Source organism: Chiloscyllium plagiosum, unplaced genomic scaffold (assembly GCF_037043375.1).
Source record: "Chiloscyllium plagiosum isolate Xiang-an unplaced genomic scaffold, Cpla_swu_hap1 HiC_scaffold_32, whole genome shotgun sequence".
Classification (NCBI taxonomy): Eukaryota; Metazoa; Chordata; class Chondrichthyes; order Orectolobiformes; family Hemiscylliidae; genus Chiloscyllium; species Chiloscyllium plagiosum.
In genome coordinates this window covers 14,988,844-15,015,786 of record NW_028270170.1, presented here as the reverse complement: position 1 = coordinate 15,015,786, position 26,943 = coordinate 14,988,844, and the positions used below count along the sequence as shown (strand labels likewise).

The window sequence follows — 26,943 nt, the reverse complement described above, 5'->3', positions numbered from 1 at the left end:
AACAAAATGCCATGTGGTTAAAGGCAAGTTTTGTTACAGCTTCGCTTTGGACTTGCAAGAACCTTGCCACTGATTTAAACTCAGCAGTTTAGGAATTCTCTGAACTAATATAATTGCATTTCATAAAGATCATCGGAATAAAACATCTCCAGTTCTAAAAGCCTTGCAGTGCTCCGTTTCCACTTCAAGGAAATAATTTGTATTTATGACCTAACTATTCTACCTGCATGTGCTTAGTGGATGTCTACACGTAGTGAGCTACAAGTGCAAAAGTAAAATTACCATGAAAGGAAACATGAAATCCCTCAGTGTAGCAGAATGCTAGTTATGGCAACCCACAAACATCGTGTTAGTTTGCCCAAAATTAATTACATTGATGTGATTCATTGCCAAGATCTTCCATGTGCTCCCATCGGGAATGCTTGGGAATTTCCCATCGTGCTCACACCATTGGCGGCATGGGTGAGTTGTACCTAATGCTAACCTGTTTCTGTCGTGGAGGTAGGAGTTTGATGACATCCACAAAGCCTTTTGAGCCAAGAACACAGTTTGGTAAACAAGTAAAAATAAAGTTGCCACTGTCTTACCAAACCAGAGAGCTGCTCTGTTATTTGAGAAAGGTGAACCACACCTCTCATGAGGGGAGAGGTTAAGGAGAGTTCTTTATGGTAACCTCAAGTCAGTGCTGGTTGGCATCATTCTGCGTTGCAAGCCAGCATCCAGCTAACTGCGCACCTTACCTAGTAAACGGTCCCCAGTACTAGAGGAGTATGTTGTCAAACAGACTGTAACATAGCCAGTAGGTCGGCTTTTTGAGGGGAGAGGCAAGCATGTTGCCACCAACTCTGTAGTTTCTAATTGCTGCTTACAAATTGGCCAAAGCTTTAGGCATGTATCTGAGGCAAACGGGTTTAATGAGATTGGATTAAAAGAGGATAATACATTTAAAATTGTATGATTCTGTTTATAGGCCCATTGTATCTTTTCTGTTTTTATGCAGTTCATTGAGGCATTTTCTGGTCAGGAAGTGTAATTTGGAGATGTGGAAATAGGAAGGAGGGAAAACTGCTTCAGTGTAAACGCTTTGCCTCCATACATATTGCACAGTTGACTGTTTTAAACAACTGAAGTAATGCCAACGGGGAAAGTGGAGTTTGCCTGTCTGGGAGTCATATTTAAACTTAGCCCTTTTTCATTTTAAATAAACACCATAAATATTCACCACTATAGAATGACACACAAAAACATGAGCTCTTTGTGTTAAATTCCTGATCATTGGGACTACAGAATGGAGAAATGGAAGGAATGGCTGTACATCGAGTCTCCCCATCATCCAGTAACTCGTGTTCAGGAAGCATCAAGTTAATAAATCTCACATTTCTTTAATGTTGTACACAGGATACTCACTTCCCCAGATTCAGCTATCGATTTTGTTTAGAAAGAAATTTAGCTGTCATTGACTTTTATTTCAACAAAGTTTAGTGGCATGCCATGAAATTCAGTCTTGTGGTTTGACTCCATAAAAAAGCAGGCATCTCTGGAGATGTCTTTTGTGCATTTTATAAACTTAAACATAGTGCATTAATAAACTGCAAGACCATCCCACTTCAATATTCCTTTTACTTACAAATTTTGCCCTTCTCAAAGGTAACAAATGGTTCGATTTGTTTTGGCATTGGACTGGCTAGTTTCATTTGGTTAAATTTGAGAGTGGGGATGTACCATCTGGACTTTCTGTATTTGTTAAAGCACTCAGAGATGAGGATCTCTGCAGAATTGTGATTTTTTTTTTTTGCGTCATTCTGTGGCAAAGCATGTTAGACATGACTATGAAACCTACCTTTTCATGATTGGCCAGCATAATTGTGCAAAATGTTCGTAGCTTTGATTTGGCTGTCAGGGGGGCCTACAGGTTACCTGTTCCACTTTTAAATTTAGGCTGCTTCTCACATCTATATTTTGAAAAACAGTTGGATGTTTGAGAAATGGCTTTTGAAATATTTATAATGGCACTGAAGCAAATATTTGCATTTTTGCAATTAAGACATTGAAGATATTCTTGCCAGCACCTCCCAAAAAGCAGGTTGGCTTGGCCTGTCCTTGTACTCATGTTTATTTTGGAATTTGTTTGGATGCAAATCTAGCTTTTTAAATGTTTCCTACACTGCTTGTTTTGAGCAGTGGGGCAATAACTTTCAAATTATTTTTTTTTAACTTAATAAACCCACATCATAGTAACTTAGTTAAAGCAACATCGGGAGAGAAAAGGTGGAGATGCATGGGCAGAGAAGATTCCTGGACTGGATTAGCTGCTGTTATAGTATTAAAAGCAAATACATGAGCAAATTTAATATTTCTTAATCAACATTTGGAGCCCTTTTGTTGAAGATGCAGATTACTTTTGAATATCCTTAAAGGTCACTTGAAGTTTTTTCCTAGTGAGGCACTAAAGGAGGTTTAAGCCCCATCAGGAAACCATTATTTTTCTTCACAGTGTGTTTGTGGAAACAGTCCAGTAGAAAATGGCTTCGGAGAAAGTGTAAATCCGATTTTTTTTTTAAAATGTCTGGGTCCCTGGAATAGAACAGTTCAGTGCAACACCTTGTGGCTGTTTAGCCACTGAGCTGGCCGGATTTCAAGTTTAAAAACGTAGACAAGGGGAAAGTGAGATTCATAAGCTCCTTGGTCTGAAGTGATGAATCTTTATATTAAAGCAAAAAATTGACCTCTCTTTAAAAAAGTTGTTTGAAGCTTTGCTATATATTGTCCACCTGTCCATGAAGGATATTTTAATGGAAGGTTAAGATGTGAAGAATGCTGCCCCACTCTCCTATATCTTTCTTTAGTGCATTCCTTCCCAAACAAGCCAAGCCTGTGCAAGGATGCAACTCCACAGATTATTTTAATACTTCATCTGAGTGTCTGTTAAAGCTGGGTCCTGCCCTGATCTTCCACCTGATGTTCACCTGTGTGCATTCCCAGTAGGGACCATCAGAATGATGAGAGTCATTCTGGGCTGTTTGTTTTTTTTTGCATCTTCCATTTTTCTGGGAAACTGACAGCAATGTTAGTGTATGAGCTGTTCTCAGCTGGAGCAGCAGTGAATTCAATAAAAATTGCATATAAGGACCTCGATGGTATAATTAGTTCATTGCAACACTATCTAAAAGATCAATGCAATTTAAAGGATACAACTTCAGATTCTGCCGTGAGTCTACACACAAATATAGAGCAACATCTTTCAACAGGTTTGATCTGTTTCCCTACCTACCTTCAGGAAATGGGAGGTACTTTTAATTAATACTCCAAACAACAGCATACTATATGCTTGAGTCATTAATCTAACTTCTTATGTCTCTGTTCATGTGAGCTGAGGGCTGTGTGTACAGGAAACATTGGGTTTAGTTGAAAAGATGTGCTGAAAATCTGAAATAAAGAAAAACATATGGAATTGGTAAACCCAAGGAGTAGAGGTGCCTCAGAATTGTTCAAATAATCTACACCCATAACATTAAGCAGGTTTGTCAAATTTGCAAATCATTTGCACTGGCTGATCAAAAATCATTTGCAATTCTTGTTTTACTGCAAAGGCCAACCATTATTGTGGGTGGGTGGGGGGGGAGGGAGTGTAATGGAGACATTTATACCAACCATTATGCTCACAAACTGAAGTCTAATTGCTGTTTGCCACGGACTATTTTTAGTTTTGTGCCTGCTTTCACACTGAGAATTGCCAAATAGAGATTGTCAGACTGCTGTTTGTTATAATAAAAAAAAGCAAATAAAAAGGGAAATTGCTCCCTTTTCCAAAAAAGCAAAAAAAAGTCAGGTTATTGACATTAATGCATTATTCTGTAGATATTTTGTATGAAATCTTTGGGGAACTGGCCTGGAGAAGTTGCTCTAAGTGTTGAAACAGATTCAACATCAAGGGTCAAATCAGTGACACCTACATAGTCCTGGGAATTTCAGCTTCAAGTGTTGTAGTTCCACAACTTCCTCCCACTAATGTTTTCCCTCAATATTATCACTCCTGAATATCCCAAGAATTGTCTAAATTTAATTCTAATTCCAAGTAGCCATTTTATGCTTCAGGTGTGTGGATGGTAGACTCATGAAGGGTTTTAAATATGTTTCCTAGTTTGTGTAATGTATTTCTCTGGTAAACCTTGTGATGTACATTAAGCTGCACACACTTTGTTCTGTTTGTATGATTTCTCAATGTTTTACTGCTGTACAAAATGTACACTCTGTACAGTATTCATGTACAAAGTGAATGTTAAATAAAGATAAGAAATGGCATTGCTCAGTAAATTTCAGTACATCCGATCATTCTTTTTTGGCTCAGGTGTAATTGATCCAGTTTAGCAATCTTTGGAATAAGCAATGTTAAAATACGCACCCCTACCATAAGCTAATACTGCCCTTCTGTGAAATCTGTAAATGACAAGGGACAGATAGAGTTTTAAAAAAAGACAGACTTGCATCTTTTCTCAGTGGACAAACTAAAGAACTAATTGCCTGTCTTAAAGGTATTCCTGCTTATAAGCTAGGAACTCCAGATTCAAGTCCAACCCCAGGACATGATGGCAAAAGAACAGATATTCATAACCCAGCTAAACAGGTTGGGTATCAATTGTAAATCTTATCAGCTCCGAGGCAATGGAGAGAGATATTCCTGGTTGCCGATGGGACTAAAAAGTAAACAGCAATCTTCACCATCACAATTCACAGCTCCAGGCTACAACCTGCAGATAAAAGTGTACCACAGCAGCCTGGACTCGGGGCTTCATCCGCTCAGTTGGTTAGAGAATCACATTGGTACCTACAGCGTAAGGTTTGATATCGGTCCTGACTGGGGTGAAACTGGGACCTATTGTTGGAGGTCATTGACGCAGGTGGATCAGGCAGAGCATTCAAGACAATGGTTAAAACTGAATTGAGCAGTAAACCAAGGGGAACATTTTGGATTAAATATCAGGTAAGTAAATAATGGGGCAGAATGAAAATTTCCACAGCCATGGTTCCATTCCATGCTGACTTATAAACAACTTATTCAGAGATGTTACAACACCCTCCAGAGCAGTTGAGATTAGCATATGACTTTTTCTAATCAACCTGTTCGGATATATTATGACTTACCTCTAGAGCAGATGGGATCGAACGCAGGTCTCCCTGACTCTGAGTCAGGGATGCTACCATTATGCTAAAACCATCCTGACAACAGCTGTACAATTATTAAATAGCTATCATAGAATATAATTAAAGCATTCCCAAAGAAACATAACAGTTCCATTTCCTTTATTGAAACGTTTGTGCTGTTTTAACTTTTAAGAAAAAGCAATGTGGTGGCACAAATCACTCCGTTACAACAACATGCTGCCTATATAAAGGAAGCCAGCCTTTTCAATTCTGGACTGATCGCTTCCCAATTGATCTGGAACAAATCTTGAGGGTTCATTCTTAGGAAGGGGACCCTCAGTTGTTTAGGTGCACTCTCCCCAACAATAGGCAGCAGTACCGCCACAGCTTAGCCACTAACTCTGTGTGAGCACAACATCAAACCTGGTACAAATCACGTCAGTGGCACCCATACGCTGCAGTAACCAAATCCAACTGACTTCATCAGATAACACACAAGAGTTGGCATTCAACATTAGGCAAATGGTTATTATTACAGCCAGACATAGTAAAAAAAAACAAAATCCTGTATGAATAATCATAAACATTTTAGAGAAAGGTAGGAAACTGTCGGGTTGATTTACTTTGAGTAAACTGTACCACCTCCATGTGTTTGAATATGATCATATCTAAAGTACGATCTATTTTAACTTTCACTCTTCATTCAAATTGAAGCTTCATATCTGGCTGCCTGGTTCTCTAGCACCCCGCTGATTCAGCAAAGGGCTCTGGTTTTTTGGGGTAAAAACCAGAAAAGATGGTTTTCACTTCAATTGGCTTGGTCAGGTTGAGAATGCACTGCCCCTCACCGTAGCAGCAGAGCTGGCCTTTCTGCAAATCCACCTGGAATGTGGGCTGTTTACCCTCCTCAATAAGCTTTAAGATTTGGAGCAGGTCTAAACCGGTCTGAACTGCCTTCACTCCAGGAGCGCATGCCAAGGTGATGTGGGCCCTGCTACCTAAGGGCAGGTCAGCCTTCTCCGTACTGTCCTCGCCTTCGTCTCTCTCTTGTCCCTTCGGCCACAGCACTTCCTGGTGTTTGTTCAGGAGGACACGGGCTCCCAGCGTTCGGGGGGTGACAAACAGGGCCACCACATTCAGGGTGTAGGCCTTTGAATAACTATCTTCAACAGCCTACATTAGGGAAACACAGAAAGAGTGTAGCATTAGTTAGAATTAGCAAGACCATCAACTTTGTGGAGAATAAATGGCTCTCCTGTTCGATGAAACAGTAGGATTTATTTGTACTGAAAACAAAAAGGGCTGGAGAAACCTGGCAGCGTCTGTGCAGAGAGGAGCAGAGTTACCATTCCAAGTCCACATGACTTGCTCAGAACCCACTGGGCGTGAAAAATGAACTCTGTTTCCCTGTCCACAGATAATGCCAAAATTGCTGGGTTCCTCTAGCACTTTGAGTGTTTATTTCAGATCTCAAGCAACTGCAGTGTTTGGCTTTTGTTCTAAGCTTCAGTTGTTGGCTCTGTTGGTAGCACTCTTGCTTCTCAGTTTCAAGAACCACTCCAAGACTGAAGTGAAAAATCACGCAACACCAGCTTATAATCCAAATGGTTTATTCGGAGTCCTCTGAAAGCTTGTATGTTGTGTGATTTTTAACTTTGTCCACCCCAGTACCTCCACATGCAAGACTAAAGCACAAGTGTCAAGGCTGATACTCCTATATATGATTATATAGAATAGAATCCCTACAGTCTGGAAATCTGTAAATGACAAGGCACAATTGTAATTTAAAAAATGACAGACTAGCAAAAATAATTCTCTTGTATCTTTTCTCAGTGGACCCATCAAGTCCACACTGACCCACCAAACAGAATCCCACCCAACTCCTATAACCCTGTATTTCCTAAAGTTAACCCACCTAGCCCACACATCCCTGGACACTACAGTCAATTTATAATGGCCAATCCACTCAAACTACATGTCCTTGGACTGTGGCAGGAAACAGGAATGCCTGGAGGAAACCCATGGGGAGGGGACACAGGGAGGATGTGCAAACTCCACACAGTTACCCAAGGGTGGAATCAAACTCGGGTCCCTGGTGCTGTGAGACAGCAGTGCTAACCACTGAGCTGCCAGATCAGCTGCACAGAGGGAGTTCTGCACTGTTGCAAGTGCTGTCCCTCACATGTGATAAAGTAAGACACGTGCTGCTTGCTCGGGTGGCCGCAAAGGATCACCAGGTGCTACTTCCAAGAACAGCAAATGCATCACTGCCATGGTCTTGTATTACTTATATAAACATTGTTCAGTAAAGTTTACAGGGTCCCAAATTTATAAACGCTTGTAATTATAAATGTGATCTTGTATGGGGGTGCAATTTTAAACATTTGGCATACAAATATTTCTTGTACTTATGAACAGCTATTTTATTTATATTATTTTACATCATGTTCTAACTTGTGTACAAATCCAATGGACTCCAGAACGGAACTATTCACAGTGGGAGATTGTAATGCTGTTTGTTCAAAATTGTGGAACTTTTAAGCTTTATTGTCTTATTTTGCCAATGGTAAGAATAAAACTTACTGGTCCCCAGTCACATCAATTCAGTGGCCAGATCTTGTACTGTATCACTATAAATAGATACAGTGATTACAAAGATAACAGGGAAGGCAGATGAACTCAGGGCATAGTTAGGAACTGTAATATCATAGCAATTACAGAGACGTGGCTTAATGTTCCAGGATACAAATGGGAGGATATTCCTGGGAATACATCCAGGGAAGTTAGTTGGGTGGAACTGAGAAATAAGAAAGGGAAAATTGAGAAACAAATTTGTAAGGAGATCTCAGTTCTCTGTAAGAATAATAGGGTGGTTCTGGTAGGGGATTTTAACTTTCCAAAATACAGACTGGGACTGCCATAGTGTTAAGGGTTTAGATGGAGAGGAATTTTTGTTAAGTGTGTACCAGAAAATTTTCTGATTCAGTATGTGGATGTACCTACTAGAGAAAGTGCAAAACTTTATCTACTCTTGGGAAATAAGGCAGGGCAGGTGACTGAGGTGTTAGTGGAGGAGCACTTTGGGGCCAGCGACCATAATTCTATTAGTTTTAAAATAGTGATGGAGAAGGATAGACTGGATCTAAAAGTTGAAGTTCTAAATTAGAGGAAGGTCAATTTTGACAGTATTAGGCAAGAACTTGCAAAGGTTGACTGGGAGGAGATGTTCACAGGTAAAGGGACGGATGGAAAATGCGAAGCCTTCAAAAATGAGATAACAAGAGTTGAGAAACAGTATATTGCTTTTAGGGTAAAAGGAAAGGCTGGTAGGTGTAAGGAATGCTGGATGACAGGGAAATTGAGGTTTTGGTTCAGAAAAAGAAGGAAGCATATGTCAGCTACAGACAGGAAATATCAAGTGAATCCATAGATGAGTATAAAGGCAGTAGGACTATACTTAAGAAGGAAATCAAGAGGGCAAAAAGGAAAATGAGATAGCTTTGGCAAATATAGTCAAGGAGAATCAAAAGTTTTTTTTATAAACACATTAAGGACAAAGGGGTAACTAGGGAGAGAATAGGGCCCCTCAAAGATCAGCAAGGCAGCCAATGTGTGGAGCCGCAGGAGATGGGAGAGATACTATCTGAGTATTTTGCATCAGTGTTTACTGTGGAGAAGGACATGGAAGGTATTGAAAGTGGGGAAATAGATGGTGACATCATGAAAAATGTCCTTATTACAGAGGTGGTGGTGCTGGATATCTGAAAATGCATAAAAGTGGATAACTCCTCAGGACCTGATCAGGTGTGCCCTAGAATTCTGTGGGAAGCCAGGGAAGTGATTCCTGGGCTTCTTGCTGAGATGTTTGAATCATCGATAGTCACAGGTGAGGTGCCGGAAGATTGGAGGTTGGCTAATTTGATGTCACTGTTTAAGGAGGGTGGTAAGGACAAGCCAGGGAACTATAGACCAGTGTACTTGACATTGGTGGTGGGCAAGTTGTTGGAGGGAATTCTGAGGGACAGGATTTACATGTATTTGGAAAGGCAAGGACTGATTAGGATTAGTCAAAATGGCTTTGTGCACGGAAAATCATGTCTCACAAGCTTGATTGAGTTTCTTGAAGAAGTAACAAAGAGAACTGATGAGGGCAGAGTGGTGGACGTGATCGATATGGACTTCAGTAAGGCATACGACAAGGTTCCTCATGGTAGACTGATTAGCAAGGTTAGATCACATGGAATATAGGGAGAACTAGCCATTTGGATATAGAACTGACTTGAAGATAGAAAACAGAGAGTAGTGGTGGAGGTGCCTTTAAGACTGGAGGCCTGTGACTATTGGTGCACCACAAGGATCAGTGCTGGGTCCATTGCATTTTGTCATTTATATAAATGATTTGGATGTGAACATAGAAGGTAGAGCTATTAGGTTTACAGGTAACACCAAAATTGGAGATGTAGTGGATAGCGAAGGTTACCAGAGGACAACAGGATCTTGATCAGGTGGGCCAATGGGCCAAGGAGTGGCAGATGGAGTTTAATTTAGATAAATGTGAAGTGCTGCATTTTGGAAAGGCAAAACAGGACAGGATATACACTTAATGGTAAGGTCCTGAGGAGTCTTGTTAAATCGAGACCTTGGCATGCAAGTTCATAGTTCTTTGAAATTGGAGTTGCAGGTGGATAGGATAGTGAAGAAGTCATTTAGTATGCTTTCCTTTATTGGTAAGAGTATTGAGTACAGGAGTTGGGAGGTCATGTTGTGGCTGTACAGGACATTGATTAGTCCACTTTTGAAATATTGCGTGCAATTCTGGTCTCCTTCCTATCGGACAGATGTTTTGAAACTAAAAAGGGTTCAGAAAAGATTTATGAGGATGTTGCCAGGGTTGGAGGATTTGAGGTAGAGAGTTAGGCTGAATAGGCTGGGACTGTTTTCCCTGGAGTGTTGGTGGCTGAGGGGTGACCTTATAGAGGTTTATAAAATCATGAGGGGCATGGATAGGATAAATAGACAAAAGACTTTTCCTTGGGGTGGGGGATTCCAGAACTAGAGGGCAGAGGTTTAGGGTGAGAGGGGAAAAAATTAAAAAGGATTTAAGGGGCAACTTTTTCACGCAGAGGTATGGAATGAGCTGCCAGAGGATGTGGTGAAGGCTGGTACAATTACAATATTTAAAATGCATCTGAATAGGTATATGAACAGGAAGGGTTTAGAGAGAAATGCGACAAGATTAGCTTAGAATATCTGGTCAGCATGAACAAGTTGGATTGAAGGGTCTGTTTCCGTGCCGTACATCTCTATGGCTCTAAATTTCAGATATTAGATTACTCACAGTGTGGAAACAAGCCCTTCGGCCCAACAAGTCCACACCGACCCTCCGAAGAGCAACCCACCCAGACCCATTCTCCTACATTTACCCCTTCACCTAACACTACGGGCAATTTAGCATGGCCAATTCACCTAACCTGCATATTTTTGGACTATGGGAGGAAACCGGAGCACCCGGAGGAAACCCACGCAGACACTGGGAGAATTTGCAAACTTCACACAGACAGTTGCCTGAGGCGGGAATTCAACCGGGGTCTCTGGTGCTGTGAGGCAGCAGTGCTAACCACTATGCCACCGTGCTGCCCAACCTGGATGATTACACTCCACACAAATCGCCTCACACTCCTCTTCATGAACTTAACCATCTGTTCCTTTCCTCCCTCACTATTGTTTTCACTTCCTCGAAAATGCAACAGAAGTGATGCAGGAGAAAAGCAGATGTATTCTCATGTCTAAGCAAGTGCTTGCAGTCCCAATATTCACCAACTGGTGGCAGTGCTGAACTAATTGCCATTTAGCATTTCAAACATTTACCCCCTGCATCGTTTGTGGAGTAAGGATTTTTCCTGTTGACTCGGCTAGCATTCATCCCTCAAACAATACACCACAAAAACACGAAAGGCTGACTGGCCATCCATCTCAGTTACAATCGCCCAATGCGTATTTGCTGGTTAGTTCAGCCAATTAAGTGGACCATCAACCAATCAGTCACTGAACAATGGAGGAGAAAGTGGGGACTGCAGATGCTGGAGATCAGAGTTGAGAGAATGGTGCTAGAAAAACACAGCAGGTCAGGCAGCATCCAAGGAGCAAGAGAATCGATGTTTCAGGCATATGTCCTTCATCCGGAATGTTCCTGATGAAGGGCTCATGCCTGAAACGTTGATTCTCCTGCTCCTCGAATGCTGCCTGACCTGCTGCGATTTTCCAGTCATCGAACAATGCTTATTTCATTTCTCTAAAGACCAGCTGTTGCAGGATTTTGCAAATTGTAAAATGATAGAGGCCATTCGGCCCATAGTGGATGTGCCCGCTCTCTGTGGTAAAGCTATTTCATTAATCCCACGCCTCCTGCTCCTTCCCCAGAGCCCTGTGGGTGTTTGTTAAGAAACCTGAGTCCAATGGACAATATGCTGCCTTTTGTTTAATTCAAATTGGCAGCAGTGTCGTTGATAATCCGACTTGGGAATGTAAACCTGGGAAGTATAAAGAAAGGCCTGAAAAAATATATCGGTCTTGAAATTATTGATGCCAATGACTAACACGTTTGTACGGATTTCCCCGGCCAGGTTTGGAGTAGAAACATAGAAAATAGGAGGTGCAGGCTATTCAATATGATTACAATTGATCATCTCACTCAGTACCTGCTCCTGCTTTCTCCCCATTTCCTTTGATCCTGTTAATCCTTAGAACGAGGTTTAACCCCTTCTTAATGTTTTGGCCTCAACTGCTTTCTGTGGTAGAGAATTCCACAGGCTCCCTACTCTCTGGCTGAAGAAATGTCTCCCCATCCCAGTTCTAAATGTATCTTTCGACTGTGACCACTGGTTCTGGACTCCCTGTTCATCAAGAACATCTTTCCTGCATTTAATCTGTCTGGTTCTGTTCGAATTTTATAATATCCTGTCAGATCCTCCCTCATTTTTCTAAACTCCAGTGAATCTTGTTTGAACCAATCCAGTCTCTCTCCATACATCACGTTATGCCATCCCAGGAATCAGTCTGGTAATGGAGATACTAATTGGTCTCCCTGACAGAGAGAGGCTTCATCCTGCAGTTAAATCTGAAACTGAAGTAGATTTCCTACAGTGTGAAAACAGGCCACTAGGCCCAACAAGTCCACACTGACTCTCTGAAGAGTATCCCACACCCAATCCCCTACACTATACTTACATTTACCCATGACTAATGCACCTAACCTACACATCCCTGAACACTATGGGCAATTTAGCATGGCCAATTTAACTAATCTGCACATCTTTGGACTGTGGGAGGAAACTGGAGCACACAGAGGGAACCCACATAGACAGTGACAGTTGCCCGAGACTGGAATTGAACCTTGGTCCCTGGCGCTGTGAGGCAGCAGTGCTAACCACTGAGTTACCGTGCCACCTGCCAATGTTGAAAATTGACAAGTTTCACTTGAACTTCTGGTTGAGTATTTTCCCAACCGTGAGGGATGAAAGACCATCTGCCAGCCGACTACTAACCTCACTCTCAGCGTAGGCTTCACAGCCAGGATCTTTTCCGTAATTACAGAATTTTGTTGTACAGTGCAGTACTCTCGGCCTCTTCTGGAAGTATTCCTGGAGATCAAATTTCTCTTTGGATTGACATTCCACATCTGGCATGAACAAAGTTACATTTACTGCACAACTCAGTTTTAATCTGATGTCACTTTCCATAGTTTGACAAACAGAAAGACACAAGTTAAACAGACAGCGCAAGTCCGGCAGTTTTGAGGACAGGCAGAGGTTATATTTTCCACTGGTCCTCTCGGAGGGAACATATCTTAAAAGGGGTGTGGTTCTGATAAGATCAGGACATTACCCAAACTACATACTTTGTAGGTATTGCGCGGATTGAGAAGTTCTGCTGGTCTATTCTACAGTGGAGGTGCAGTGGTCATTCAAAAGAAAACCTTGCATTTATGTAGCACCTCTCACATTGCCTGGCTGGTTCAACCCACATTACACCCAGTTCAGTACTTTTGACCCTGTTGAAATGTAGGAAATACTGTGACACATTCTTCCCATCAAGACCTCGCAGACGGCAATGTGACCCAATCTTCTAGCCTTGTGACATCGATCATTATCAGCCAGAGCTCGAGGGATCCTCCCCTACTTTGAAGTAGTGCCCTGGGATCTTTTACATCCATTCTAACAGATCGACTGGCCCCTCGAGTAATGTCTCATCCAAGTGATGGCACCATTGACCGTGCAGCGCTCCCTCAGCAGGGGAGTTAGCATAAGACTTTGTGATCTAAAAGGCATCTGGATGGAAATATGAATAGGAAGGGTTGAGAGAGATATGGGCCAAACGCTGACCAAATGGGTCAGCACAGACCAGTTGGACCAAAGTGACTGTTTCCATGCTGTATGACCCTAACTTCTGGAATGGAACTTGCTACAATTCAACTCTGGTCCTGACTGAGAATGGTGAACAGTGGGGATGTGATGCTTGCTCCTGAACACAGTGCCCTGTTGGGAACGATACAACTTGTGTGTATGTGCTCACTGTGGGTAAGGATAGGATCGAGTTTCAGTTCAAATTGCTCTTTGCAGTTGAGAACATTGGGACTGAGGGAACCAATAGAGAATATAACTGCACACTCTACTCAAACTTGTGCAAGAAATGCTGGATTTGCACTGCCTGTTTAACTTGCTTGATTTTCATTGTCTAAATACGGCATATGTCATCAACAGCACTAACAAGCAGCAGTTGCTCAGCAATTACCCGCTGACTGACAGCTAGTCTGGGTCCTGCCAGAGCCACTCAGCTCCTCACCTCATTACAGCCTTGGTTCAAACACAGACTCCAGAAGGGAAGTGAAAGTAACAGCCCTTGACATGATCACATCCGATCATGTGTGGTTTCAAGTAGCCCGAGCAAAACTGGACTCAATGGGGAGTCAGAGGGGAAATGCTCTCCTGGTTGGAGTCATACCTGGCACAATGGAAGACACTACCCACAGCAAATAGACTGCTGCGGTTCAAGAAGGCAGCCTACCCCCTCATTCTCAAGGGGCAACTAGGGACAAGCAATAAATGCTGGGTGCAGCCAGCAAGTGAATAAAAAAATTACAATCCTTCAACACTGCAAGTGAGCCCCAGGAGGACACAGGAAAAGGAACCTCGAACCCTCCTTAGAAAAATACCCATGGAGACCTGGGAAAGTCTCACCCAAGTCTGCCCAAGGTGAAGGGAAAGCAGCTGAAGAAGGACCTGTCCATCTCGAAGCTCCTCACCGACAGCAATCTTTGATATGGAGAGCCCTCCCACTCCTATTCCCACCCTCCCATTCCCCTGACCACCACCAGCCCCTCCTGGGGCAGAGACTGTAGGTCGTGCGGTGGACTCTTCGGTCACCTGAGAACTCCTGTTTTAATTTGGAACCAAGTCACCATCGACCAAGAGGGGCTGTCTAAGAGAGTAACAAGTGTATTAAGGAAATGTTAACAAGAAACTCAGAAAGTCACACTTTGTTTTCTGAAAGGCACATATGTCAAGGCAGCCTATGTGAGGAAACAAAGGAGATGAGGGCGATACTAAACGAGTATTTTGCATCAGTGTTTACTGTGGAGAAGGACATGGAAGATATAGAATGTGGGGAAATAGATGGTGACATCTTGAAAAATGTCTTTATGACAGAGGAGGAAGTGCTGGATATCCTAAAACACAAAGGTGGATAAATCCCCAGGACCTGATGAGATGTACTCTAGAACTCTATGGGAAACTAGGGAAGTGATAGCTGGGCCCCTTGCTGAGATATTTGGCCCATCTGATCAAGATCCCATTGTAATCTGAGGTAACCTTCCTCGCTGTCCACTACACCTCCAATTTTGGTGTCATCTGCAAACTCACTAACTCTCCTGAAAGGTGAGGTGCTTGAAGACTGGAGGTTGGCTAAAGTGGTGCCAGTATTTAAGAAAGGTGGTAAGGAAAAGCCAGGGAACTATAGACCGGTGAGCCTGATATCGGTGGTGGGCAAGTTGTTGGAGAGAATCTTGAGGGACATGATGTGCATGTATTTGGAAAGGCAGCGACTGATTAGGGATAGTTAAAATGGCTTTGTGTGTGGGAAATCACGTCTCACAAACTTGATTGAGTTTTTTGAAGAAGTAACAAAGTAGATTCATGAGGGCAGAGCAGTGGACGTGATCTATATGGACTTCAGTAAGGCATTCGACAAGGTTCCCAATGGGAGACTGGTTAGCAAGGTTAGATCTCATGGAATACATGCTATCTCTATGACTATGACTCGACAAACCACTGGAGCAGGTGACACTTGAACCCACACTTGACTCCCCCACACTCCCACTCCTTCACTTTTCTCAACTCCCCCACACTCCTCGACTCACCCACACTCCTCGACTCACCCACACTCCTCGACTCACCCACACTCCTCGACTCACCCACACTCCTCGACTCACCCACACTCCTCGACTCACCCACACTCCTCGACTCCCCCACACTCCTCGACTCCCCCACACTCCCCGACTCCCCCACACTCCTCGACTCCCCCACACTCCTCGACTCCCCCACACTCCTCGACTCCCCCACACTCTAGCCTCTCACCAGGTAAAGATGCACCTTCCAAATTCCTTATTAGATTTAAGGGGCTCTATCTTATAATTTTGACTTTGTTTTCTTTGAACTCCAACTCTGTCTCGCAGGAGTGGAATCCTGTACTCTGCTGTGTGGATGGTCAGATGGTGACTGAACTATATACTGCTGCAATGGTTTCCACAGTCAAATAGCTCACTGCCTCACGAAGCACAGGTGCTTTTACCAAGTGCCAGAGCCTCTCAGGCCTAACCTGCCGTCTTCAGCAGGAAAACTGGAATTGCCAAGTTGGTGCAGATTTGTATGGCACTGATCCTTGCAAAAACAGACAGGATCACATACAGATGACAAACTCTTGCAAAATCAGGCAGGATCAAAACAGACAGGATCACATACAGCTGACAAACTCTTTCAAAAACACCTCCGAGTTGCTCAGCTGATTCAGAAAATCTTCCGCTTTCTCGCGCATCTCCCGGGCACTCCTCCTCAGCAAGAACCAGCCAAAGAAATACGGTATGATGTAGGCCCGAAAGCTTTGCTTCATGCTGCTCAACTGTTCCACGCTTAGTTTCCACTGGTTTTGTTTCGCAAGCTTCTCGCAGTCGTTCCTCCACAGTGTCTTCGGGCTGACGATGAGGGCAATGTAGTCGTTGTCTCTGGCCAGGCTGGTGAGGCGGTCCAGCCGTTTGGCAGAGAGGTGGTTGTCATCGACTACTATGACGTTTTTATTCTCCTTAAAGCCCCTTTCGAGTTCCTCATCCACCTGGGCGTACCGCTCAGGGTCAGCCTCGTCCTCGTCCACCCTGGGAGGAAACTTCAAAGGCTCAGGGAAAGTGCAGGCCGAGGACCCGTGGTAAAAATCGGTGATTACTTTGCCGAGGGTCGACTTGCCACTGCCAGGCAGACCACGCAGAATGAAGACGGTGTGGGCTTCTTTAATTGTCTTGACCGTGCCATCGTCACGAAGGAACGGGAAGTTACTTTTGACCTTTGACGGTTTTGAGCCCATTGTTGTCAGGTTTCTAATCTACAAAACAAATTATAAAAAAACAAAAACCAAGTCAGAATGGCAAAAAAGAACTTCCAGGAAGGCAACAGAACTTCAAGCGATGCACATCCAATACCGTGGATGCTGGGAATTCTGAAACAAACACAGAGACAGCCAGAGAAATTCATCCGCCGCATTGCAGAATATAAAGTCAGAAGTCTCATGACACCAGGTTACAGTGCAACAGTGAGAAAGTGAGGACTGCAGATGCAGGAGATCAAAGTCAAGAGTGTGGTGCTGGAAAAGCACAGCAGGTCAGGCAGCATCTGCAGAGTCAATATTTCGGACAAAAGCCCTTCATCAGGATTTCCTGATGAGGTGCTTATGCCCGAAACGTCGATTCTCCTGCTCCTCGGATGCTGCCTGACCTGCTGTGCTTTTCCAGCACCACACTCTCCACTATAATCCAACAGGTTTACTGAAATCACACAAGCTTTCGGAGTGCAGCCCCTGGGTCCTGTGTGATTTCAAATAAACCTGTTGGACTATAGTGGAGAATGTGGTGCTGGAAAAGCACAGCAGGTCAGGCAGCATCCGAGGAGCAGGAGAATCGATGTTTCGGGCAGATTTCAGTAAACCTGTTGGACTATAACCTGGCATCGTGTGACTCATGACCTTGTCCACCCCAGTCCAACACCGGCACCTCCACGTCAGAAAGATAAAGAATTAACATTTCAAATCCAAGAAGACTGTTCTCAAGAACTGTTCTGTAGATGAGTCGTACTGGACTTAACTCTGTTTCTCTCCCTACACAGATGTTGCCAGACCTGTTAAGTTTCTCCAGCATTGTCAGAGTTTGTTTCAGAATTACAGCAGTGACCTCTCATGTAAATGTGCCAGATGTTGAATCTTTAATCTAACTGGAAGCAGGAGTAGGCCATTCAGCCCCTCTCAAGCCTGTTCCACCATTCAGTGAGACCACAGCTGATTTGTGGTCTCACTCCATATACCTGTCCTTAACCCATATCCCCTTCTGTATCGCAAAAATGCATCTATCTCAGATTGAAAATTAACAACTGATCCAGCGTCATCTGTCATTTGTGGAAGAGAGTTCCAAATCTCTCCCAAGCTTTGTGTATATTAGTGCTTCCACACATCTCTCCTGAACAGTCTGGCCCTAATTCTCTGACTAGGCTCCTAGTTCTAGAATCCTCAAATATTGGAAATAGTTTTCTTTATCTACCCTGTCTTTTTATTTTCATATCTTCGGATCAGGTCACTCCTTAACATTCTAAATTCTTGAGAAAACAGGCCTTATTTGTATAATCTTTTCTAAGAACTCAATCCCTGAAATCGAGATATCTTCCTTGTAAACCTATGCTGTACTCCCCCAAGGCCAATACCTCCTTCCTAAGGTGTGGTGGCCTGATCCACTCACAGTACCCTGAGTTGGGCCTACTCAGGGCTTTGTATGGTTGCAGCACAACTTCTACAACCTTCTACTCCAGCCCTCTAGATGGGCGGCACGGTGGCTCAGTGGTTAGCACTGCTGCCTCACAGCGTCAGGGTCCTGGGTTCGATTCCCGCCTGTCTGTGTGGAGTTTATCCATTCTCCCTGTGTCTGCGTGGGTTTGTTCTGGTTTCCTTCCACAATCCAAAGATGTGCAGGTTAGGTGAATTGGCCATGCTAAATTGCCCACAGTGTTAGGTGCATAGTCAGAAGTAAATGTAGGGGAATGGGTTTCTCTTCAGAGGGCGGTGTGGACTTGTTGGCCCCAGACTGCTTCCACACTGTAGAGAATCTAATCTAATCATAAGGATTAGCCTCCTTGATTATTTTCTGCACCTGTTCATGAAATTTTAAAGATCTGAAGTCCACGTCTCTTTGGACAGCCACTGTATTTAACTTGACACCATCTAGAAAAGCCTCTGACCTGTGCCTTTTCAGATTAAAATGGATAACTTCACAATTATATTGAAATCCATTTGCCACAGTTTGCCCATTCACTTGGTTTACCAATATCCCTTTGTAATTTTGTCCTATCGTCAACAATGTCTACAATGCCACACGAAGGGCCTGTTCCACACTGTAGGGAATCTAATCTAATCTAATTTTGTGTCATCAGCAAATTTAGTTATGACTTTCTATGCCTTTATTCAATGCCATTCAAGATTTGAATTTATACAGCACTTTACATGACCACTGGATGCCACAAAATGCTTTTCAGCCAATAAAGTACAGCCAGTGTCGGGATGTAGCAAACACTGCAGCCCACTTGTACACAGTGAGTTCCAACAGAGAGTAACATGACTGCTTTTGTAATGCAGATAAAGGGGTAACTCCCCCATACTTCCATGAAATAGTGCAGTGGGATGTTTGACATCCCGAGAAGCAGATAGAGCCCTGGTTTAATATCACATCTCAACATCTTCCCTAACCTACTGAATCAGAACAAAACATACATTGGAACATGATTTATTCCAAGAAACAACAATGATGGGGAGCCAATGGCCTGGTACTATTCTCATTAGACTATTAATTGAGACATCCAGGTAATGTTCTGCCATGGCAGATGGTGGAATCTGAACGCAATAAAAAATATTCTGGAATTAAGAGTCTCAAGATGACCATCGTCAAATGTCAGAAAAAGTCCATCTGGTACACTAATATCGATTCGAGAAGACAACTACCTGGTCTGGTCTCTACGCGACTCCAGACTCACAGCAATGTGGACAATTTGCAAATGCCCTCTGAAGTGGCCAAGTTGTATCAATCACTAGAAAGTCTCAAAGCAGGAAGGAATATGGACAGACCACCTGGCATTGAACTAGGCACCAGAACAAAAAGGCAAAACCAGTCCTGTTGACTCTGCAAAGTCCTCCTTATGTCTGTGGGCGTGTACCAAAGTTACGAGAGCTGTCTGTCACAGACTAGTCAAGCAACACCCTGGTAGAGTCACACTTACCATACAAACAACGTCCCAGACACCAGCATTGCTATCCCTGAATATATCCCATCCCACTGGCAGGACAAACCCAGCAGAAGTGGTGGCACAGTGGGATACAGTCAGCAGGGAGTTGCTCTCGGAGGACCCAACATTGACTATGGACCCCACAAAGTGTTTTGACATCAGATTAAACACGAGCAAGGAAATTTCCTGCTGGTTACCACTTACCATCCTCTCTTGGCAGATGTATGGGCACTCCGCCAAGTTGAACAACACTTGGAGGAAGCACTGCGGCTGGCATGGGCACAAAATATCCTCTGGGTGGGGGATTTCAATGCCCACCACCAAGGGTGGCTCAGCAGCAGGACTATTGATCAAGATGGTTGATTCCTAAAGGACATCGCTGCTAGACTGGGAATGCAGAAAGTGGTGAGGGAATCAACAAGAGGAAAAAACATACTTGACCTCAACCTTACCAATCTGCCAACTGCAGATGTATCTGTCCATGACAGTATTGATAAGAGTGATCACCGCACAGTCCTTGTGGAGACAAAATCCCGCCTTCACCTTGAGAATATCCTCTATCGTGTTGTGTGGCACTATCACTGTGGCAAGTGGGGCAGAATTCGAATAGATCTAGCAACTCAAGACTGGGCATCCATGAGGCACTGTGGGCCATCAATAGCAGGAGAATTGTTCTCCAGCACAATCTGTAACCTCATGGCCCAGCATATCCCCCACTCAACCATTACCATCAAGCCAGGGGATCAACCCTGGTTCAATGGAGAGGGCAGGAGGGCATGCCAGGAGCAGCACCAGGCACACCTGAAGATGAGGTGTCAACCTGGCAGAGCTACTAAACAGGACTACTTCATACCCAACAGCATAAGCAGCAAGTGATAGGCAGAGCTAAGCAATTCAGCTCTAAGAATCAGATCAGATCTAAGCTCTGCAATCCTGCCACATCCAGTTGTAAATGATGGTGGACAATTAAACAACTCACTGGAGGAGGAGGCTCTACAAATATCCCCAGCCTTAATGTCGGAAGAGCCCAGCACCTCAGTCCAAAAGGTAAGGCTGAATGTTTTGCAGTAATCTTCAGCCAGAAGTGCCAACTAATCCATCTCAGCCTCCTGCAGTGGTCCCCAGCATTACAGAAGCAGTCTTCATCCCATTTGATTTGCTCTATGTGATATCAAGAAACAGTTGGATACTGCGATGACTATGGGCCCTGACAACATTCCAGCAATGCTATTGAAGGCTTGTGCTCCAGAACCTGCCACTCCACTCGCCAAGCTGTTCCAGTACAGTTACAACACTGGCATCTACCCAACAATGTGGAAAATTGCCCAGGTGTGTCCTGTATATGAAAAGCAAGACAAATCCAACTTTGCCAATTACCGCCCCATCTACTCTTGACCCTCAGTAAAGTGATGGAAGGTGTTATCAATAGTGCTACCAAGCAGCACCTACTCAGTGACGCCCAGTTTGGGTTCAGCCAGCTCCTGACCTCTTTACAGCCTTGATTCAAACTTGGACAAAACAGCTGAATTCCAGAGGGGAGGTAACAGGGACTGGCCTTCATGTCAAGGCCACATTTGACCACGTGTGACATCACAGAGCCCTAATAAAAACTGGAGTAGTGGGAATCGGTGGGGGGAGGGGGGGGGGGGGGGGGGAGACTCTCTGTTGATTGGAATTATACCTGACACGTAAGAAGATGATGGTGGTTGTCGGAGGTCAGTCATCTCAGCTCCAGGACATCTTTTCAGGAGTTGCTCAGGATAGCATCCTAGGCCCAACTATCTTCAACTGCTTCATCAATCTCCCTCCCTCCGTCAGGAGGTCAAAAGTGGGGAGTTCACTGATGTTTGCACAAAGTTGAGCATTATTCATGATTCCTCAGACTTTGAAGCAGGCCACGTTCAAATGCAACAAAATCTGGACAATATCCAGGCGCTGAAGTGACAACTCACATTTGTGCCACTTAATTGCCAGGCTATGACCAACTCCAACAAGAGACAATCTAACCATCAGCGACATTACTATCACCTGAATCCCCCACTATCAAAAACCTGGGGGGTTACCTCTGACCTGAAACTGAACTAGACTAGCAATATAAATACCGTGGCTACAAGAGCAGGTCACAGGCTAGAGATACCGCGGGGAGTAACTCACCTCCTGACTCCCCCAAGCCTGTCCACTACCTAAAAGGCACACAAGTCAGGGGTGTGATGGAATACTCCCCATTTGACTGGATGGGTGCAGTTCCAGCAACACTCAAGACGCTTGATACCATCCAGGACAAAGCAGGCCAATCGATTGTCACCACATCCGCAAACGTTCACTCTCTCCACCACTGAGGCTCATTAGCAGCAGTGTGTAACCAAAGATCCATAAACAGCATCTTCCAAATCCATGACCACTTCTACCTAAAAGGACTAGAGCAGCAGATCCATGGGAACACCACCACCTTCAAGTTCCCCTCCAAGCCACACACCATCCTGACGTGGAAATATATCGGCATTCCTTCACTGTCACTGGGTCAAATTCCTGGAATTTCCGCCCGAAGGGCATTGAGGATCTACTTAAAGCACATGGATTGTAACAGTTTGAGAAGGCAGCTCACCACCACCTTCTGAAGAGGCAACTGCGGACAGAAATAAACCCTGATCCAGGCAGAGGTGCCCATGTCCCACGAGTGAATACAAGAAAGTAAAATAGAAACTTACTCAGAGCCTTCAGTGTCTCAGGATGCTTCAGTGGAGTATAATAAAACAGAGCATGAGAAGGTACGAGGTCAGACTAGCGAATGCTCAGCCAAAGAGGAAGGTTTTAGGGAAGGTGTCAAAGGACGAAAGTGAGCTGGAGAGGCAAGAGAGGTGTAGGGAGTTTTCTAACATGTACACAAATCGCCAACTGCTCTGGAATAACTGAGTGCGCACAGCAGTACAGAAGCAGGTGTCACAAGCTGTTTGTGTGAAGGCTGAACACAGAGACTTCCTGTGTGTGGTTAACGGTTCAATGTTAAACACACTGCCAGCTTTAACATCTGCACCTTTCTGAGGAGGTAGAGCTCCGCCATATGCAAATATAGCGAGGGATGTCCGGTTACAGAACAACGTTCATAAGAAAACAGCCACTGATTTAACAGGCAGGATCGTAAACAGGAGAAAGCAAAGCAAAATACTGCAGGTGCTGGAAATCTGAAACAAACACAGAGGGTGATGGAGAAACTCAGCAGATCTGGCAGCGTCTGTCGACAAAGAGACAGAGTTAATGTCCAATAGGACTCTTCTTCAGCAATTCATAAACTTGCTCAGTGCTAGAACTCTACAAGTTTGAGGAGAGATTTGTAATTGGGTGGAGCTGTTAATAATGACATGTCTCCAGCCAATGAAATGGAGCAGATTTTGGGCACTGGATGGTGGAAACCATGAGAGTGGTGAACTTGGCTTGGACAATCACAAAGGCCAACCTCCCATCTAAAGAATCCATCTACCAGGCCCACTGTCAGGAAAGGCTGCCAGCATTCTCAAAGATCCGTCTCACCCTGGCAATGTTTTTCTACAACCTCTACCATCGGGGGGAAGGTACAGAAGCCTGAACACACGCACCAGCCGGATTCTAAACAGTTTCTACCCTACTGTTGTTAGAATACTGAATGGACTCACAAACTCTTAAGATTCGCCTGTACCTGTGTTATTGCTTTCGCTGCTGTTTACCTATTATTTACTTATCTATGCTACTTAACCCTGTGATCCGCCTGTATTCCTCACTAGACAAAGCTTTTCACTGTGCCTTGGTACACGTGACAATAAATTCATTTCAATTCAATTCAATTCAATTTAATTCAGTCCGCAAACAAAAGGAAAAATTCTGAGGAAGAGATATTTCTGACCTGAAACTTTCATTCTCATGTTTTCTCCACAGTGGCTGAATTTCTCCAGCACTTTGTGTTTTCATTTGGCTTTTATGCAGCAACCCAAGCCTTCGGAGAGGGAATGGCTGGGCTATTTTTTTGAAGAGGGATCACTTTGACTGTTGCGACTCTGTTCACTAGAGTTTAGAAGAACGAGAGAGAGGATCTGATTGAAACATATAGAATTCTAACAGGGCTAAGACAGACTGGAATGCAGGAAGGATGGTTCCCCAGTTGGGGAAGTCCAGAACCAGGGACACGGTCTCAGGATACAGGGTAGACCATTTTGGACTGAGATGAGGAAAATGCCTTCACTCGACGATGAGAACCTGTGGAATTCTCGACCACAGAAGGCTGCAGAGGCCAAATTAATGAATACATTTTTAAAAAGGAGAGAGATGATTGTTGAGATTTTAAAGGGGTATGGGGAGAAAGTGGGAATATGGCATTGGATCGAGGATCATCCATGATGACCCACTGATTGGAGAACAGACTCAAAGGGCTGAATGGCCTATTCCTGTGCCTAGTTTCTAAGTCCCCAGATTCTGGCTTGAAGCAATTACAGGTCAAAGGTTATGCAGAACACAAATGTCACTGGGAGTACCTGCTGTTTCTTTGTTCTTAAAAGAACAAAAATGCAAAACAAATCATTTGGCAACATCCTTGTAACTATAACACAAAAGTACTGCAGACTGGAAATCTGAAATAAGAACAGCAAATGGCTGAGGCAGATCTGAGGAGAGAGAAAGAGACTGAAAGTTTCAGGTGGATGGAGCTTTCAACAAGAACTGAAGTGAAATCGGGATGGAAGAGTTTTTAAGCCGGTGGAAGTGGGGGAGGGGGAAGAAAGCACAAAGGATGTTCTTTGGGATAGGGTTGGTGGTCATGAGGACATTAAATACCAGAGGGTTTCCTGATACAGCAAGCAAAAGACTAGGAATGTGTTTTACTGACAATGAACTATTTATAATAGACACTCACCTCTGGACGCCTGGCAGATATAGAATCCCTACTGTGTGGAAACAGGCACTTCAGCCCAACAAGTCCACAATGACCCTCCGAAGAGCTTCCCACCCAGAACCATTTCCCTAACCTATTACTTTACATTTACCCCTGACTAATGCACCTCAACTACACATCCCTGAACACCATGGGCAATTTAGCATGGCCAATTCACCGAACCTGCACATCTGTGATTGTGGGAGGAAATCAGAGCACCCGGAGTAAACCCACACGAACTCGGGGAAATGTGCAAACTCCACATAGACAACCGCCCAAGGCTGGAATCGAACCTGGATCCATAGCCCTGTGAGGCAGTAGTGCTAATCACTGAGCCAGAGTGCCACCCTTGTTTTTTTCAGAACATATTTCGACAGGGAGGTACAAGTGTCTTTATTCTCTGGCCTGACCCTTCTGGTAATTATAACCTGTAAGTTCTAACAAGGTCATTGGTTCCTGATTTACTTCACTCCAATAAAGAAAGAATCTGCTCTAAAAACACTTTGCTGTTAAATTAAGACCAGCCCACAGATGGTCAAGATCTAGTAGGGGTTTTCCACTTGGCACCACTTTCTAAATCCAGTATCATTATCAGATAAAACCTTCCAAGCTTGCAGCCTTCCTCTTAACACTTCTAAACAGATTTCTCACTTCCATACATTCAATACACAGAATAACGACTAAAACTTACACGGGTCTCTTAATTCAAGTTACAATCAACGCCTGAAATTTAACGCAAGTTTGAAAAAGAAGGTTGTGCAGTTCCTTGGTGCTTTCACAACCTCAAGCTTCTTCGGAGCAGCCCTACAGAACCTTTCAAAGTATAGTCAATGTTCTGGTGTAGGAAATGTGACAGCCCACTTGCACACAATCCGCTCCCACAACATTAACGTGATAATGACCCCATGATCTGTCCTGGCCGTTTTAGTTCAATGTCTTCCATCAGCATTGCCAACATGAGATCCTGGGAACCACTTAGAGGGACAACATCACCAATGAAGGAGGGCGACACAGAGCTCTCAGAGGACACTGTCATAGGGGGACAACCTGAGACAGGCAGGAGACGAATGCCCTCCCTTGATGTACATCCAACACAGTGCCAGTTAAATGGGCATCATCAAAAGCGAAAAGAGGCCAGGGCCAGCCGAAGCAGATCCGGCAAATTCCTTTATGGGGGAACCTTGAGGATTGGGATACCTACCATGGACTAGGGACTCTCACTGTCCCTTGACCTGCAGAAGATCAGGAGAGTTCAGTTCAAGTAAATCTGTTATGGTACCATTCACTGAGGGATAAGCATTGTCAGGCCTCCAGGAAGAACACTGCTGTTCCACCTTCAAACAGAGCCCTGAGATCTCACTCATCGACCCAAACAGAGGACCAGGAACGTAGTTTATCGTCAGTGTCTGTTGGGTATAACTCCTTCAGTAGGGGATTGGTTAGCTCAGTCGCCTGGCCTTGTGATGCAGAGTTGTATCAACAAGGTGAGTTTGACTCCTACGAGGTTACCATGAAAGGTCCGTCCTTCTCAATCACCCCCGTCAACTGAGGCGTGGTGCTTTAGGTTAAACTCACCACTAGTTGTCTCTCTGTCTCTCTCTCTCTCTTTCTCTCTCCCCATTTGGGCGGCACGGTGGCACAGTGGTTAGTACTGCTGCCTCACAGCGCCAGAGACCTGGGTTCAATTCCCGACTCAGGCGACTGACTGTGTGGAGTTTGCACATTCTCCCTGTGTCTGCGTGGGTTTCCTCCGGGTGCTCCGGTTTCCTCCCACAGTCCAAAGATGTGCACGTCAGGTGAATTGGCCATGCTAAATTGCCCGTAGTGTTAGGTAAAAGGGGTAAATGTACGGGAATGGGTGGGTTACGCTTCGGCGGGTCGGTGTGGACTTGTTGGGCCGAAGGGCCTGTTTCCACACTGTAAGTAATCTAATCTAATCTAAAAAAGTAATCTAATCTAATTATGGGTGAGTGGGTGACTCATGGTAACTGCATTTCCCCTTTTTGGAACTTGGAAGCAGGTCCCTGTGACTCAGAGGGAAGAATTCCACCAGCTCAGCCACAATGTTGGAGGGTAGTAATATAAGAAACATAGCAGCCAAAGAATTTATAGCAAGCTACCATATCAGCAATGTAATATCGGTCAGATAATCTGCTTTTAAAATGTTGATTGAGGGACAAATAACTGCCTTGGACCTGAGAGATGGCTAGCACCAGGGAACATAGCTTTAAATTGAGGGGTGATAGATAAAGGACAGATGTCAGAGGTAGTTTCTTTACTCAGAGAGAGAGTAGTAAGGGCATGGAATGTCCTGCCTGCAACATT

General features: G+C 44.1%; 1 protein-coding gene across 6 annotated transcripts in view; it reads right to left on the bottom strand.

Annotated features, from left to right (window-relative positions):
- Positions 1–5,286: 5,286 nt before the first annotated feature.
- Positions 5,287–26,943, bottom strand: part of cnp (2',3'-cyclic-nucleotide 3'-phosphodiesterase) — a 30,375-nt gene continuing 8,718 nt past the window's right edge. For 4 of the 6 annotated variants that reach the window (XM_043674948.2, XM_043674946.2, XM_043674950.2 and 1 more), the window contains exons 2-4: positions 16,158–16,788; positions 12,687–12,820; positions 5,287–6,315 (exon numbers count right to left, since the gene is read on the bottom strand). In XM_043674948.2, coding sequence (XP_043530883.2) covers positions 5,881–6,315; positions 12,687–12,820; positions 16,158–16,788 — 1,200 coding nt within the window. In that variant the 3' untranslated portion in view covers positions 5,287–5,880. Of the gene's footprint in view, positions 6,316–12,686; positions 12,821–16,157; positions 16,789–22,429; positions 22,611–23,598; positions 23,729–26,943 lie in introns of those variants that run through there. The other 2 variants (XM_087977809.1, XM_043674951.2) reach the window with 2 other exon arrangements.